Source organism: Camellia sinensis, chromosome 15, assembly GCF_055761805.1.
Source record: "Camellia sinensis isolate YWXY chromosome 15, ASM5576180v1, whole genome shotgun sequence".
In the NCBI taxonomy this organism is placed as follows: Eukaryota; Viridiplantae; Streptophyta; class Magnoliopsida; order Ericales; family Theaceae; genus Camellia; species Camellia sinensis.
In genome coordinates, this window is record NC_138975.1 from 118838460 (window position 1) to 118853400 (window position 14941).

At 33.0% G+C, this 14941-nt stretch overlaps 1 protein-coding gene across 1 annotated transcript; it reads left to right on the forward strand.

Moving 5' to 3' along the window:
- The first annotated feature begins 8914 nt into the window (after positions 1 to 8914).
- Positions 8915 to 9298, forward strand: LOC114269763 (uncharacterized). Its single transcript, XM_028211119.2, has one exon. The coding sequence runs from the start codon at positions 8915 to 8917 to the stop codon at positions 9296 to 9298; it is 384 nt and encodes a 127-aa protein (XP_028066920.2).
- The last annotated feature ends 5643 nt before the right edge of the window (positions 9299 to 14941 follow it).

Below are 14941 nucleotides of genomic sequence, written 5' to 3' on the forward strand. Positions count from 1 at the left end.
ATTTCATTATTGCAGATCGACAAAATTGGCTATTTTTTCCCCACATCATTGCCAGGAAAGGCTGCAAATTAGCTCATACCAACAAGAAGCAAAATGCTAGGAGTAATTCGGATAAGAAAACTCCATATGCATATATGTTCAGTAGGAGTAAATTCAAAGAAACTGTCAAATATGGATTAGTGTAAGTTTATTTACTCAAATTTCTCTGCTTTTCATTCATCATTTGGTTATTTTTTTTGTATACAGTGTAAAAGTACTTGCAAAGGCTTGTTTGTTAATCAGATTAGAATTGTGTTTGAACCGAGGCGATTATGACAATGTCAAGACAGCTGAAATGAATTTGATTTTGTCATCAATCAATAAATAATCCTTGGTTTGATCAAGAATTTGATGCCATGATGATACTCAATTGCAAGTCCGGTAAAAAAAAAAATTCATCGATGGAACCAAAATGCACCTCTTTCAGGATATAATAGCTGTTGGATATAATTTTTTTTATTTTTAAATTTTTTTTGTACAAAACAAAAATAACAAAAAATTAAAAATAGCCATCGTTTTCATATTATTTTTATTTTTGTGGAAAAACAACTTTTTAGATATTTCTTACGAACTGGGTTGCTTTTCATTTTTGTGCAAAAAAAAAAAACAAAACAAAAAAACTTAGATATTTCCTAAGTAGTGAGGTTGCCTATTTGCTGGTTTTTAGAAACAGTTCTCCAAGAAAATAAAAACAAAAAACCGGAAATGATAACAAATAGGAGTATTCACTCCGTTTACGGTAGGGATGGCAATGGATAACCTACCCTCTGGGTATCCATGGAGACCCAACCCAAATACATGGGTTTTCCCCTCTTTCTCTTATCCATTGGCTAGGGTAAGTGATATTCTTTAAATATCCACAGGGGATGGGTACCCACTAATTTCCCCATATGTTTTTTTTTTTTTTTTTAAAGATTCATAACCAAAACTAAATATACATTCAATCTTTTTTCTTTTATTTATTTATTTATTTTTTCAAGTTCACAACCATTTTTTTTTTTTTAAAGATCCACAACCAAAGCTAAATATACCTCCAATCTTTTTTTTTTTTTTTTTTAAGGTTCACAACCAATTTTTTTTTTTTTTTAATTTTTAAGATTCACAACCAAAGCTAAATATACATTCAATCTTATTTTATTTTATTTGGCTCAACAATAAAATCAAATACACATTAATTAACATTGTCACATTATTCTTGTCAAATTTTATGCATATCTATAATTTTTTAAATTTATTTAAAAAAATTAAGGACACTGTCTAGTGTAGGTTTCGGTTTGCTTTTCTATGTTATTTTATTTTGTTGTGTATTGTAATTTTCAGAATGATTTGCTTGTTCTGAAATTTTAATTAACGAGTATGAATCTATTTGTTTTATGTTATCACACAATTTATACAACATATATATATATATATATATATATATATGAATGTATTTGAAAATAAGGAAATTGTAGAGAATCAAAACAAGCATGAGTCGTGATTGGTTAGAAATGATGGGTTCAAAGATTTATTTGCTAGAAAAATAAAAAGGAGATACAAAGTCTTACTAAATAATTTTTTTTTTAAATTAAAAGAATTTTTCTTAATTATGAACGGATTTAACTGAAATCAGCTTGTTTCCCAATGTTATGCTCCATTTATTTAGATAGAAAATATTTTTTAATGAAAAATATTTTTTATAAAAAAAATTAAAAATATATTTTTTTATATTTGGTGGTGGTGGTGATGGAACGAAGGTGAAAGTAGAGATTGTTACATAGTGGTGGGGTGATGGCGGCGATGATGATGGTAGTGGCTATGGTGATGGTAGTGTGACAGTGAGAATAGTGGTGATGGTGTTGTGAAATTAGTAAAAATTTAATTGAAAAAACATTTTTTGTTTTTTAAAAGTAACAAACAACAAAATTCGTGAGGGACTAAAGGAAGAAGATGGAGGATGGATTGGGTGTGATAATGCATAGATATCTTAAAATGAGTGGTTCAGATTTGTTTAAGGTATAATTAGATTTTGGATAAATTAAAATAAATGGTTCAAATTTGCTAATAGAAAGATGGTTTAATGTCTAAAATATTCGTGGCTAACAGATCAACAAACAATTCCTTGTTTATGCCCTGATGCAATTTAATATGAGTCTTATAACACTTTCTTCAAACAGGTTCTTTCACATTTTATTTCTTCAAACAGGCTCTTATAACATTGTAATCAGGTTCTTATAACATGTAGGGGAGAGAGTGAGAGTGAGAGAGAGAGATAGTTCTAATTTTTTTTAATCTTCCACGTTCTTCCACATTTTTTTTTCAATTACCAAAACTTATTTGATTGTCTCAAAATTATATATTTGACTATTATAAAACAAACTTTTTAATTAATTAATTAATGTGTATTTGATTTTGTTGTTGAACCAAATAAAATAAAATAAGATTGAATGTATATTTAGCTTTTGTTGTGAACCTTAAAAAAATAAAAAATAAATAAAAAAATAAGTTGTTAACATTAAATATATTAAAAAAGAAAGAAAAAAGATTGAAGGTATATTTAGCTAAAACCTTTATAAAAAAAAATAAATAAAAAAAATAAGAAGGTTGTTAACATTAAATATATTAAAAAAGAAAGAAAAAAGATTGAAGGTATATTTAACTTTTGTTGTGAACCTTAAAAAAATAAATAAATAAAATATAAAAAATTGTTAACATTAAATATATTAAAAAAGAAAGAAAAAAGATTGAAGGTATATTTAGTTTTTGTTGTGAACCTTAAAAAAAAAAAAAAAAAAGTGGTTATTAACATTAAATATAAAAAATAAAAATGGGGATTAAAGTGGGTTGGGGAAAATCCATACCCATTAAAAAATGGGGAGGGTGGTACCCATGGGGAATGGGGAATGAGGAAAATTTATTATAGGGGAATGGAGATGGGGAATTAATATCCACCCCATTGCCCCCCATTGCCATTCCTAGTTTACAGGTGTCACGACCCAAACCCGGCCCTATGGGTTTAGCACCGTAACCGGCCAGTAATCCGAGATTACCGAAGGCCTGCCTAACAGTAAACCAGTAAAACAGAGTACAGGGCCTGGCGGGAGCCAATATAGTAAATGAATAATGTCCAATGAGCTGTGGCAGTCTACACATACATGCACAATCATTCAGAACAGGGATCTAATCCCTATTAAACGGTACAGTAACAGTCTATACAGTCTATACAGTAAACAAAACAGTTACAGGGACGGACAGGGAATATTAAAACACCCCAAAGCCGAAGCTTGAACGGCTTAGAACCTCACAGTGAGGCACAGTGGTTGGCTGACAAAACAAAAACTTGCCTGACGCTCCTAGCAGCGGTCCAGTGCCTGAACACCTACATATATATATATATAGGAGCAGTGAGCTAAAGCCCAGTGAATAACATAATACGTAAAGAGGTTTAGGATGAATGTCTTTTCAATATTTAAACAGTTCATTGATTCAATATATCGGCCAGTCAGTTTGTGGCTCATATTGATGCCGTAACAGTCATTTAGAAATCATAGTAATCGTACGTGGCACATCCGTTAGCAGTACTAGTAGCAGTGTCTGTACAGTAGCAGTAACGGTAACAATATAGTAACAGTACAGTAGCAGTACAGTAGCAGTAACAGTAACAGTACAGTAGCAGTACAGTAGCAGTAACAGTAACAGTAACAGTAACAGTAACAGTGACAGTACAGTAGCAGTACAGTAGCAGTAACAGTAACAGTAATAGTGACAGTACAGTTCTTATGGATTCAAGAGGTGTCTCGCACAGATTCTAGAGGTGGCTCACTTTGTAGCACTTAGTTCCGTGCAGCACTTTGCTCCAAGTTTCACAGATTATAACAGTCATATGTGGTACATCCAGTAGCTAAACAGTACAGTAGGTCTTAATAGACCGGGTCTTAATAGACCAAACAGTGAATGATGGCCATCATATCAGTAAACAGTAGTGGTTCCAACATGGGAACCGACAGAGATCTCTGTAACAGTAGTTGTCAATAACAGTAGTTGCTAAGGATGCCACAATACAGTTCAGAATATAGGTCATACATTCATTCATTCAGTTAACAATACCGTTCAGAAACAGTTCAGTTAAATTGTTCAGAAGATAATCAGTTTGAACATATCTTTACACAAACGTTACTCACAGAGTTCTGGGCTATAGTAAGCTAGAGCGTGTCTCCCCAGTCGCCAACCCTCAAGTCTTGTAGTTCAAGAAGGGAGCTCAAACATGCAATTTCTTCAACAATTTCTTCAATTAGCAAGCAAACCCAAGATGGAAGACAAGTTCTCTCACTCTCTCCCTCTCCTGGTCGGCTAAGCTCAAGAGAAAAGGCTGATGGAAATGTTTTGAGTCAAGTATGCAAGGCTCTTGCATCACTAGGTAGTGGGCCACTAAGGGTGGCAAAAGTGTAAATAAATCAAACTATGCAATTGATCAATATTAATCTAATTTAATCATACCTAATCAGTTTTCAGGTAAATATACCATAAACTCACATTAATTATGAGGATTATAAAACATTAATCGATTCCCGGTTCGGCCGCCGATAAGGCCTTCAATTAGCAGTTTAAACATAAAACATGAACAGATAATCAAACAATCAAACAGATAGGTTATGCATTTAAACAGATACAGTCAGTCAATTAATTCCAGACTCCAGTCAGTCAGTTCAGTACTTTTAATCAGCTCAATTATCAGTCATAATCAATTCAGTTTAACGGTAATCAGTGTCTATCGGTAATCAATCAGTCATTAATCGGTAAGCAGTATGAGGGTTGTTACAACAGGGTTAGTGAATTGGTCAGCTAAAATTCGGGTTAATGATTTACAAATCTCATGCCAAACAATTTTAGTGGTATATGAAAAATGCAAAATGGATGATGAAATGATTAAAAAGCAGTTTATTTTTCGAGTGATGCTGCATCCCCTAATATATTTTTTATGTTTTGATCTCTAATGAGCTGAGAGAGAGAGAATAGAAGAGAGAGATGAAGGATGAGAAGTGAGAAGTGAGATCCATTCCACATCATTAAGGGTGAATTAGGGGTGCTCAATTAGGACTCTCATATATTTTTTGTATTTTTTGATAGACTTTTACAAAATCTATTGTAATGTAATGGCAAAAAAACTAGCATGACATCTAAAAATCTATCCTATGTGTATTTTTTGTACTCCAAAAAATCGGCTTGGTCAATTTATAACGTGTCTAAAATCGAAATACCATCGATGCATTTATATCTTAGAGGGGACTTAAAATAATTTAAATAAGTATCTTTTTAAATTTTTTATGAAAATATGTGTGAAAAAAATAATATAACTTAAAATAGATAAAAAAATAAAAATATATATATTTTTATAAGGGATCCCAAATAGTGCTTAATCTCCTTTCTCTTCACTCATCGACCTCAACTCCCTTGCTTCCACTACACTGACCCCATGTATTGAAAAAATGCAGAGTTGGTGAATTGAAAGAATGTCATAGTGCAGCTGACAAAGTCAACCACGATAAATATTTATTTTACGATAAATTACTACGGTAGTCTCTATTTATATTTTAATTTTTGTGTCATTTTAATTCTGATAATTTTAATTTACTTGATTTTGATTTTGATTTTGAATTTATGATTTGTCTCAATTTGGTCTAATTAATTACAACTTTTAGCATATTTTTTAAAAGATGCACATAAGTGTTATGTGTCATATTTTGAAGGGCAAAATTATGAACTTGTTAAACTTAGTGAGTTAACTTTAACCAATTTAGTGATAGTTTTTTTGTAAAAAACACTACTAATATTATCAATTAGAATAAATTGAAATAAAATTTAAGATTGAGAGTCAAAATTGAGTCAATTAAGAATATAAAGACCAAAATGATGAATGGATAAAATATAGAGACTACCGGTATAATTTTCAGTTTATTTTAAAACAGATTCCATAACATGAATTTCTGGGCGAATGAGATTTCAGAAGCCAAGTCATGGCCACAAAAAGGATGCACATTATATAAATAAGAAGCAGGTATGAGAAGAAAATACTTGGTAAAAGGTTACATAATTTAATTTGTATGAACCAACTCCACGTGAAAATATTCAATTAGAGCAACTTCAACAAACAGGCAAAAATGGACAATTTATGTCACAATTTTTGGTTATCTTTTGTAAGCCGAAAGGGTTAACAATTTAATAATACTGATGATTAGAAATAAAAAAAATCTTAGTTTTGGTTTTGCCTTTGGACCGATTCCAATTTGCCAGAAACCTGCTTTGAGATCAAATTTGGAGAAAAAAAGGAAAAAAAAAGAAAAACGGAGGCAAATTCTTCCTCAAAAGAAATCAAATTTGTTTAAGTTGGTAAGTCTATTGACTATTGTGCCAACTATCTTCTCCCTACATCAATCTGCAAGAAAATCATCAATGGTGTAGCCAAAAATGCACATCTTGATGAAGATGTAGTACTTGGTGTGACCCTCACTATTTACAGATTCAGTCATCAATCTTCTACGAGGTTTCGACTAATTTTCACATCATACACGAGTTGCTAACCTTATATCAGTGACTACCAACTTTTTTTTTTTTATTATTATTTTTTTTATGTGAGTACAATTATTAGATCAATTTGATTTTTTTTTAATTGTTGCCTATGAAATGAACCAGTCAAATCATTAAAATGGGGCCAAACTGGATCAGCCTAGTGCAAATAATGGGTGGGAGACGCGCCATTTAAAAAAATTCCAAAATGGCTGAACACAACCCATAAATTTGGTTTAACACCCCACATTTTATAAACTTTTAGGGAATTTCGATTTACACACCACTAGTTTTCTCAATACCCACCATCATTCTAATTTTTTTTTATGGACAAAGTTCACTTTACTTCCAGTGGTTTAGGTCGGATGCAGTTTACTCTCATGGTATTTGGAAATCACTATATAACTCTCATGTGGTTTGTGGACTAAAAGCACCGTTAGTTTTTTTTTCTAAGATAGCAGGATGTGAAAGTTACGCTCCTTTATAGAGAGTGAGTCAGTTTTTATGACGAAAATACCATTTTTACCTCTTCAATATTCTTTTCCTATTTCTATTTTTCAACCATTAGCAGCTCCACTCTTCCTTCCTTACTTTTCTTCACCTCTCTCTCTCTCTCTCTCTCCCCTCAAGCCACCACAACCTATATCTATCGCACCACCACCGTCACCCTTCCCCTCATACGCCATCCTTAAACCCCTTCCCACATCAAATTGATTCATTTCCAAAATTATATTTTACACACACACACACACACACACACACACACATGTACAGTGAAGAAAGAACATGGCTATACAAATATATATATATATATATATGTAATAACTCCAACCTATGATTAACGTTAATCCATGATTTAATATGCCCAATAAGTTATTAAAATTAGATTTTGAATTAATTGCATATGTGTTGCATAATTTGTGTTTTTATCTATTCATTGTAGACATATCTGTTTGAATTTCTATTCTGTTCTGTAAATCGAAGGCCTTATCAGCATCCGATCACGAAATTGGCTTGATATATGTGTTATTTGGAATTTTTAAAATTTTATGATAGGTTTAATTGAAATTCGATTCGGAACGATTAAATTTGAGTAATTAATGCTCAATTAAGACTAATTAATGAATTCTTTAATCCAAGCCTAACTATGGCACTAGTGGACTCTAATATGCACCTATACACTCTCATTTCATTCTTTTTGAGCTACAAACGTGGGGACAGAGAGAGAGAGAGAGAGAGAGAGAGAGAGCAAAAGTGAGAGTGAGTTCAACAAGGGAGAAGGGGTGAATTGCTAGGAATTGTTGGAAACTTGAGGAGAGTTTAGAAATTTAAGCCTCTACACTTGTGAATCCAAAGTATAAGGTGAAAATTCAAGCCTTTAGTCTTGCTTTTGAGTTGGTAAGTTCATGAATACAAGAGAATTAAATTGAAATTGAACTAAAATAAAGGAGTATAAATCATACTATGTATGCATACATATTTCATGACATTTTGAAGTTGTCTTCAAAGATTTTCTCTCATGCATGTTGTAATTCTAGCATGGTTTGAAGAAATCATACCATTTCTCACTATTGGACCTCATTTGATCATGTTTTGGAAGCCATGAACCCAAGTGAATACATGTATGTCACGTTCATATCATGTTCTTACATTTCAAGTTAAATTTTTACATAATTGATTTACTCTTGGGCCTTGATTTTGTGCAAGGATCTTTAATTCTTAATGTTTTCAAAGTCTCAACTTGTTTTCTCAAGTTTTGGGGGCCAAAAGTTGTGTTTTGATGAGTTAGATTCGAGTTTTTAGCTTAGGAGTGCAATTTGGAAATTCCAGGTTTTGTACTTTCGCTCGAGCGACGACTTTGAGTGCGCGTACTCCCGCTTGAGCGACCAGAAGTCCGCTCAAGCGTGAAATGCAAGCTCCCAGAAGTTCTTATGTTTTGCAGTCCGTTCGAGCGACAAAAGTTGTGCTCGAGCGAGGGCATGTCTCTTACGCTCGAGCGAGCATCGAGCGGGAAAATCAAGCAACCAACACTTTTACAAAAGTTTACTGACCGCTTTCAATCACCATTACCACAACAAACCATCTTCTTTATCTTTTTTTTTTGTCAATTTACAATCCTATCCTTCTCACCCAATTATGCAACTCCCTTATCATTCTCTCTGCCAATGCAACTTGCTTTTCTCTCTTCTTTATTGCCTTTAACACTCTAGAAGGTTCTGGATACTACTCCTCTACCTCCCCCCACCTCCTCTCCGCCACCGGGGCTATTGCATACTCCATAGTCCTTGCCAACACCCTCATAATATGCAATTTAGCGTCGGTTTCATCGGGTATGGACAAGTGTGGAGGCTATCCAGCACTTCTCAAGGCTTGTCTTTTGATTCGTGGAAGAACCGGGACAGCTCTGGCACTGGCAATACCGGTCAATGTTGCCCTCTCGGCAGTTGAGGCCTTGTTTCAATACCGGGTTGTGAGAGCTTTTTACGCGGCTAAAAGTTCATTTTCTTCTATGGCTATAGAAGGGTTTTTAATCGCTTACTTGTATTCGATCATTGTTGTCATTGACACCATTGTGAGTTGTGTGTTCTTCAAGAGCTGCCAAAAGGCGTGTCGGATAGATCAAGAGGGAAGATGTGATTACCGGATTGAAATTGAAAGGCGCAATTTTGATGGACTTAATGCTGCGAAAGTGAAGAATTTAGAAGAATTTCCATGAATTTCATTATTGCAGATTGACAAAATTGGCTATTTTTTCACCACATCATTGCCAGGAAAGGCTGCAAATTAGATCATACCAACAAGAAGCAAAATGCTAGGAGTAATTCGGATAAGAAAACTCCATATGCATATATGTTCAGTAGGAGTAAATTCAAAGAAACTGTCAAATATGGATTAGTGTAAGTTTATTTACTCAAATTTCTCTGCTTTTCATTCATCATTTGGTTATTTTTTTTGTATACAGTGTAAAAGTACTTGCAAAGGCTTTTTTGTTAATCAGATTAGAATTGTGTTTGAACCGAGCCGATTATGACAATGTCAAGACTGCTGAAATGAATTTTATTTTGTCATCAATCAATAAATAATCCTTGGTTTGATCAAGAATTTGATGCCATGATGATACTCAATTGCAAGTCCGGTAAAAAAAAAATTCATCGATGGAACCAAAATGCACCTCTTTCAGGATATAATAGCTGTTGGATGTAATTTTTTATTTTTTTTTGTAGAAAACAAAAATAAAAAATAGCCATCATTTTCATATTAATTTCATTTTTGTGGAAAAACAACTTTTTAGATATTTCCTAAGAATTGGGTTGCTTTTCATTTTTGTGCAAAAAAAAAACTTAGATATTTCCTAAGTAGTGAGGTTTCCTATTTGCTAGTTTTTAGAAACAGTTCTCCAAGAAAATAAAAACAAAAAACCGGAAATGATAACAAATAAAAGTATTCACTCCGTTTACAGAGTTAGTGAATTGGTAAGCTAAAATTCGGTTTAATGATTTACAAATCTCATGCCAAACAATTTTAGCAGCATATGGAAAACGCAAAACGGATGATGAAATGATTAAAACGCAGTTTATTTTTTGAGTAGTGCTACATCTCCTAATATATTACTTATATTTTGATCTCTAATGAGGTGAGAGAGAGAATAGAAAAAGATAGAGAGATGAATGATGAAAAGTGAGGAGTGAAATCCATTTCACGTCATTAAGGGTGAATTAAGAATACTCAATTAGCACTCCCAAATATTTTTTGTATTTTCTTGATGAACTTTTACAAAATCTATTGTAATGTAATGGCAAAAGTACTAGCATGACATCTAAAAATCTATTGTATGTGTATTTTTTGTGCTCTAAAAAACCATCTTGGTCAATTCATAACGTGCCCAAAATTGAAATATCATCGATGTATTTATATCTTAGAAGATATTTGAGATGATATAAATAAATATATATTTTTATTTTTTTATAAAAAGATGTGTAAAAAATAAAAAAAAAATGATTTAACTTAAAATAAATAAAAAGAAATAAAAAAATGTATAAATACTTTTATGAGGGATCCCAAATAGTGTTTAGTCTCCTTTCTCTGCACCCATCGACCTCAACTCCCTTGGTTCAACTACACTGACCCCATGTCATCACTTACTACTACTAGTCAAAAAATTTCTTCAAAATAGCCAAATTCTTGAAAAACGCGGAGTTGGTGAATTGAAAGAAAGTCATAGTGCAGCTGACAAAGTCAACCACGACGAACATTTATTTTAAGACAAATTATGGCAGTAGTCTCTATTTATATTTTAATTCTTGTGTCATTTTAATTTTAGTAATTTTAATTGATTCGATTTTGATCTTAAATTTATGATTTGTCTCAATTTGGTCCAATTAATTATAACTTTTAGCCTATTTTTAAAAATATGCACACAAGTATTATGTGTCATATTTTGAAAGGCAAAATTTTGAACTTATTAAATTCAGTGAGTTAATTTTAACTATTTTTCATAAAAAAATACTAACGATATTATTAATTGGACTAAATTAAAACAAAATTTAAAATTAAGAATCCAAATTGAGTCGATTGAAAATGTAAAGACTAAAATGATATAATAGATAAAATGTAAGGACTAGTGGTATAATTTTTCGTTTATTTTAAAATAGATTCCATAACATGAATTTCTTGGTGAATGAGATTTCTGAAGCCAAGTCATGGCCACAAAAAGGATGCACATTATACAAATAAGAAGCAGGTATGAGAAGAAAATACTTGGTAAAAGGTTACATAATTTAATTTGTATGAACAACTCTACATGAAAATATTCAATTGGAGCAACCTCAACAAACAGGCAAAAATGGACAATTTATGCTATAATTTACTCAATCTCTCTTTCATTCATTTTGGTTATCTTTTGTAAGCCGAAAAGGGTTAATAGTCAAATGATACCAATGATTAGGAATACAACATTTCGGTTTTCGAATTGCCTCTGGACCGATTCTCATTTGCCAGAAATCTACTTTGAGATCAAATTTAGGAAAAAAAAGAAAAAAAAAGATTGAGACAAATTCTTTCCCAGAAGAAATCAAATTTGTTTAAATTGGTGAGTCTATTGACTATTGTGCCAACCATCTTCTCCCTGCATCAATCTGCTAGAAAATCATCAATGGTGTAGCAAAAATGCACATCTTGATGAAGATATAGTACTTCTTGTGAGCTTCACTATTTACAGATTCAGTCATCAATCTTCTACAAGGTTTCGGCTAATTTTCACATCATACACGAGTTGCTAACCTTACATCAGTAATTACCAACTTTTTTTATGTGAGTACGATTATTAGATCAGTGTGATTTTTTTTTTTTAATTGTTGTCTATAAGATGAACGGGTCAAATCATTGAAATGAACCCCAAACTGGATCAGCCTAGTGCAAATAATGGATACGAGACATGCCATTTAAAAAAATTCCAAAATGGCTAAACACAACCCATAAATTTGGTTTAACACCCCACATTACATAAACTTTTAGGAAAATTCTATTTACACACCACTAATTTTCTCAATACCCACCATCATCCTAATTTTTTTTTTATGGGCAAACTTCACTTTACCCCTTGTGGTTTGCGCCAGATGCGGTTTGTCCTCCTAACATTTGAAAATCACCACATAACCCCATGTGGTTTGTCGACTAAAGCGTACTATTAGCTTTTTTTGTCTAAAATAGCAGAATATGAAAGTCATGCGCCTTTATAGAGAATGAGTCAGTTTTATGGCGAAAATGTCCTTTCTACCTCTTCAAATTTATAAAAAATGCCATTATTTTCCTATTTCTATTTTTCAACCATTAACAGCTCCACTCTTCTTTTCTTTTTTTTCTTCACCTCTTCTCTTTCACTCTCTCTCTCTCCTCCCCTTAAACTACCACCACCCATATCCATCGCACCACCACCGTAACCCCTCCCTCATACGCCATCCTGAAATCCCCTCCAACATCAAATTGATTCATCCCCAAAATTATATTTTACACACACACACACACACACACACACACACATATATGTATAGTGAAGAAAGAACATGGTTATAGAAACATATATACATTCATATACATATACATCATTAGATATTTATTTTTCTAGAATCATATACATCATCATATATATTCATATACATATACATCATTATATATATATATATATATATATGTTTTTTTGGAATCAACATCATGTTTTTGGAATCATAAAATTATTTTGGATTTGTCAATATCATCATCCGAAACACAGAACAAAAATCACGGAGTTTATGAATTTGAGTATAATCAAAGAGCAAAAACCATGATTTGGGTTTTTGTGGGTTTTTATTTTTGATTTGGGAGAAAAAGAGACATTTTTCATGGCTCTTGTTCCCAATTTCGCTTCAGAAGGCTCCATTAATTTGCAAACGCAATTCCATATATATATATATATATCTGTGTTGAACTGATGCTCAATTTCAGGGTCTTTCATTTTCACAAACCCAATTCCAATCACTTTTTTGCTACTTGTTTCTTTTTCTTTTATTGATTTTTTTTTTTTTTTTTGGAAGTATATTTCATAGTTGGTAGGTGATTAAGTTACTAGATTGAAAGCATAGTTGGATTAAATTTTATATTTATATGTATATTTATTTATTTATTTAATTCAGAAGAAGAATGTATATACATATATATCTACCTTCTAGCTTTTGGGTTTGTGAAAAGAAAAGAAGAATGGAGAAGAGGAGAAGTAGAATTGAGAAGAAAATGAAGAAGATGAAGATGAGGGTATAACTGTCAATTTACATCTTCTGTTAACAGAAGTTAGTATGCACTTCAATTCAGTAACCACATGGGGGTTATGTGGTGATTTCTAAATGTCAAGGGGGTAAACTGCACCCGGCCCAAATCACAGGGGATAAAGTGAAATTTGCCTCTTTTTTTTTTTATTTATTACATCTTTGTCCCTCTATCAAGTTACTCTTTTGTCCTTCAAGCCATTTCTCAATACACCCCTCATTCATAGTCACTCACTATCACCATCAGTCTCCACCACCATCGCCGCCAGCGACCTTTCCCTAGCCTCTCATTTCCACAACAACCACGCAACCCCCACTGGTGAACCTCTTTCGATCTGGGTTCCCAAATCTAGAGGGAAATAAATCGAGAGATCGAGAGAGAAAGAGATCGCTATTGTGATGATCGGTGTGTAATTGCCTTGTTCTCATGAGTTATGTTGGACTTACCTTCGTTAAAATGTCGGACTTCAAAGTGTGGTCCGGTCAACAGTTGAGTTCATTGTTTTTGAAAACTACTCTTTAAAAATTTTCGTCTTTGTTTGTTTCAAATTCCGAGTTTCCACTTGTTCCGGAGGGTGCAAGATCGACTCTGGAATGTTGGGAGAGAAACCAAGGATTTTCCGGGCTAGAAGGCCAAAATCGCATGTACGGAGCCTTGGGCCGCACGTGCGGGAAGTAGGGGAAGGCTGTGTGCACACTGCAATATATACAGGTGCGGAGAGGAGGTGTGGGGGAGAACCGCACGTGCGGGGGTGAAAGCCGCACGTGCGGGGGTGAAAGCCGCACGTGCGGGGGTGAAAGCCGCACGTGCAGGAGAATGCTCCGCACGTGCGGGAGAAGGCGCTGCACGTGCCGCCAAGGGCGTGTTTTGTCTCGTTTTTCGTGCATTTCAGCTATGTATTGCCCTTGTTGCCTCCTTTCACTCATTTCTGATTATATCTCTCTCTCTACAATCTTTCTCTCTTTTTCTCTCATCTCTCTTTACCCAAACCCTCAAAACTTTGCATTTTCTTTTGATCTCAAGAATCCATTGGGATTTTGGTACTTGTTCCTTATATCAAAATGATGAGCATACCGAGAGCTTCGTTTTGACCGATGGAGATCGAATTCCGGCAAAGTTGATTTTTGGGCTTTTCTCCCCTTCTCTCTTGAGGTAGGGATTTTTTTGATCTTTTTCAATACTTCATCTATAGATAGACATATGGTAAGTTTTATTGCATAAAAATCATATTGTTATGGATTTTTTGAAAATCATGTTAGAGGATCTAAGATTTGGTAGTTGAGATTGAAGCCTTGTGAACTTGGTTGTTGTTGGGTTAAATTGGGAAGTGATTTATCATGTTCATGTTTGGAGGGAGATAAAGCCCTAATTTTTGTAAAATGCCTAATAGGTAAAAAGGGTTGAAGTTGTGAAATAATTGTGTTATAAATTAAGGGATTTGATTAATGATTTGGTTATTAATTTGAGATTAAATTGGGTCTTATGATTTTACTTTGTGTTGGGTTGATTATATTTGAATATAACGAATTGATAATTTGCTAATTGTTAAAAAGGACTTAAT

What these genes read in the sequence shown, in the direction of transcription:
- LOC114269763 (XM_028211119.2), top strand. Translation starts at nt 8,915, where the DNA reads ATGGACAAGTGTGGAGGCTATCCAGCACTTCTCAAGGCTTGTCTTTTG.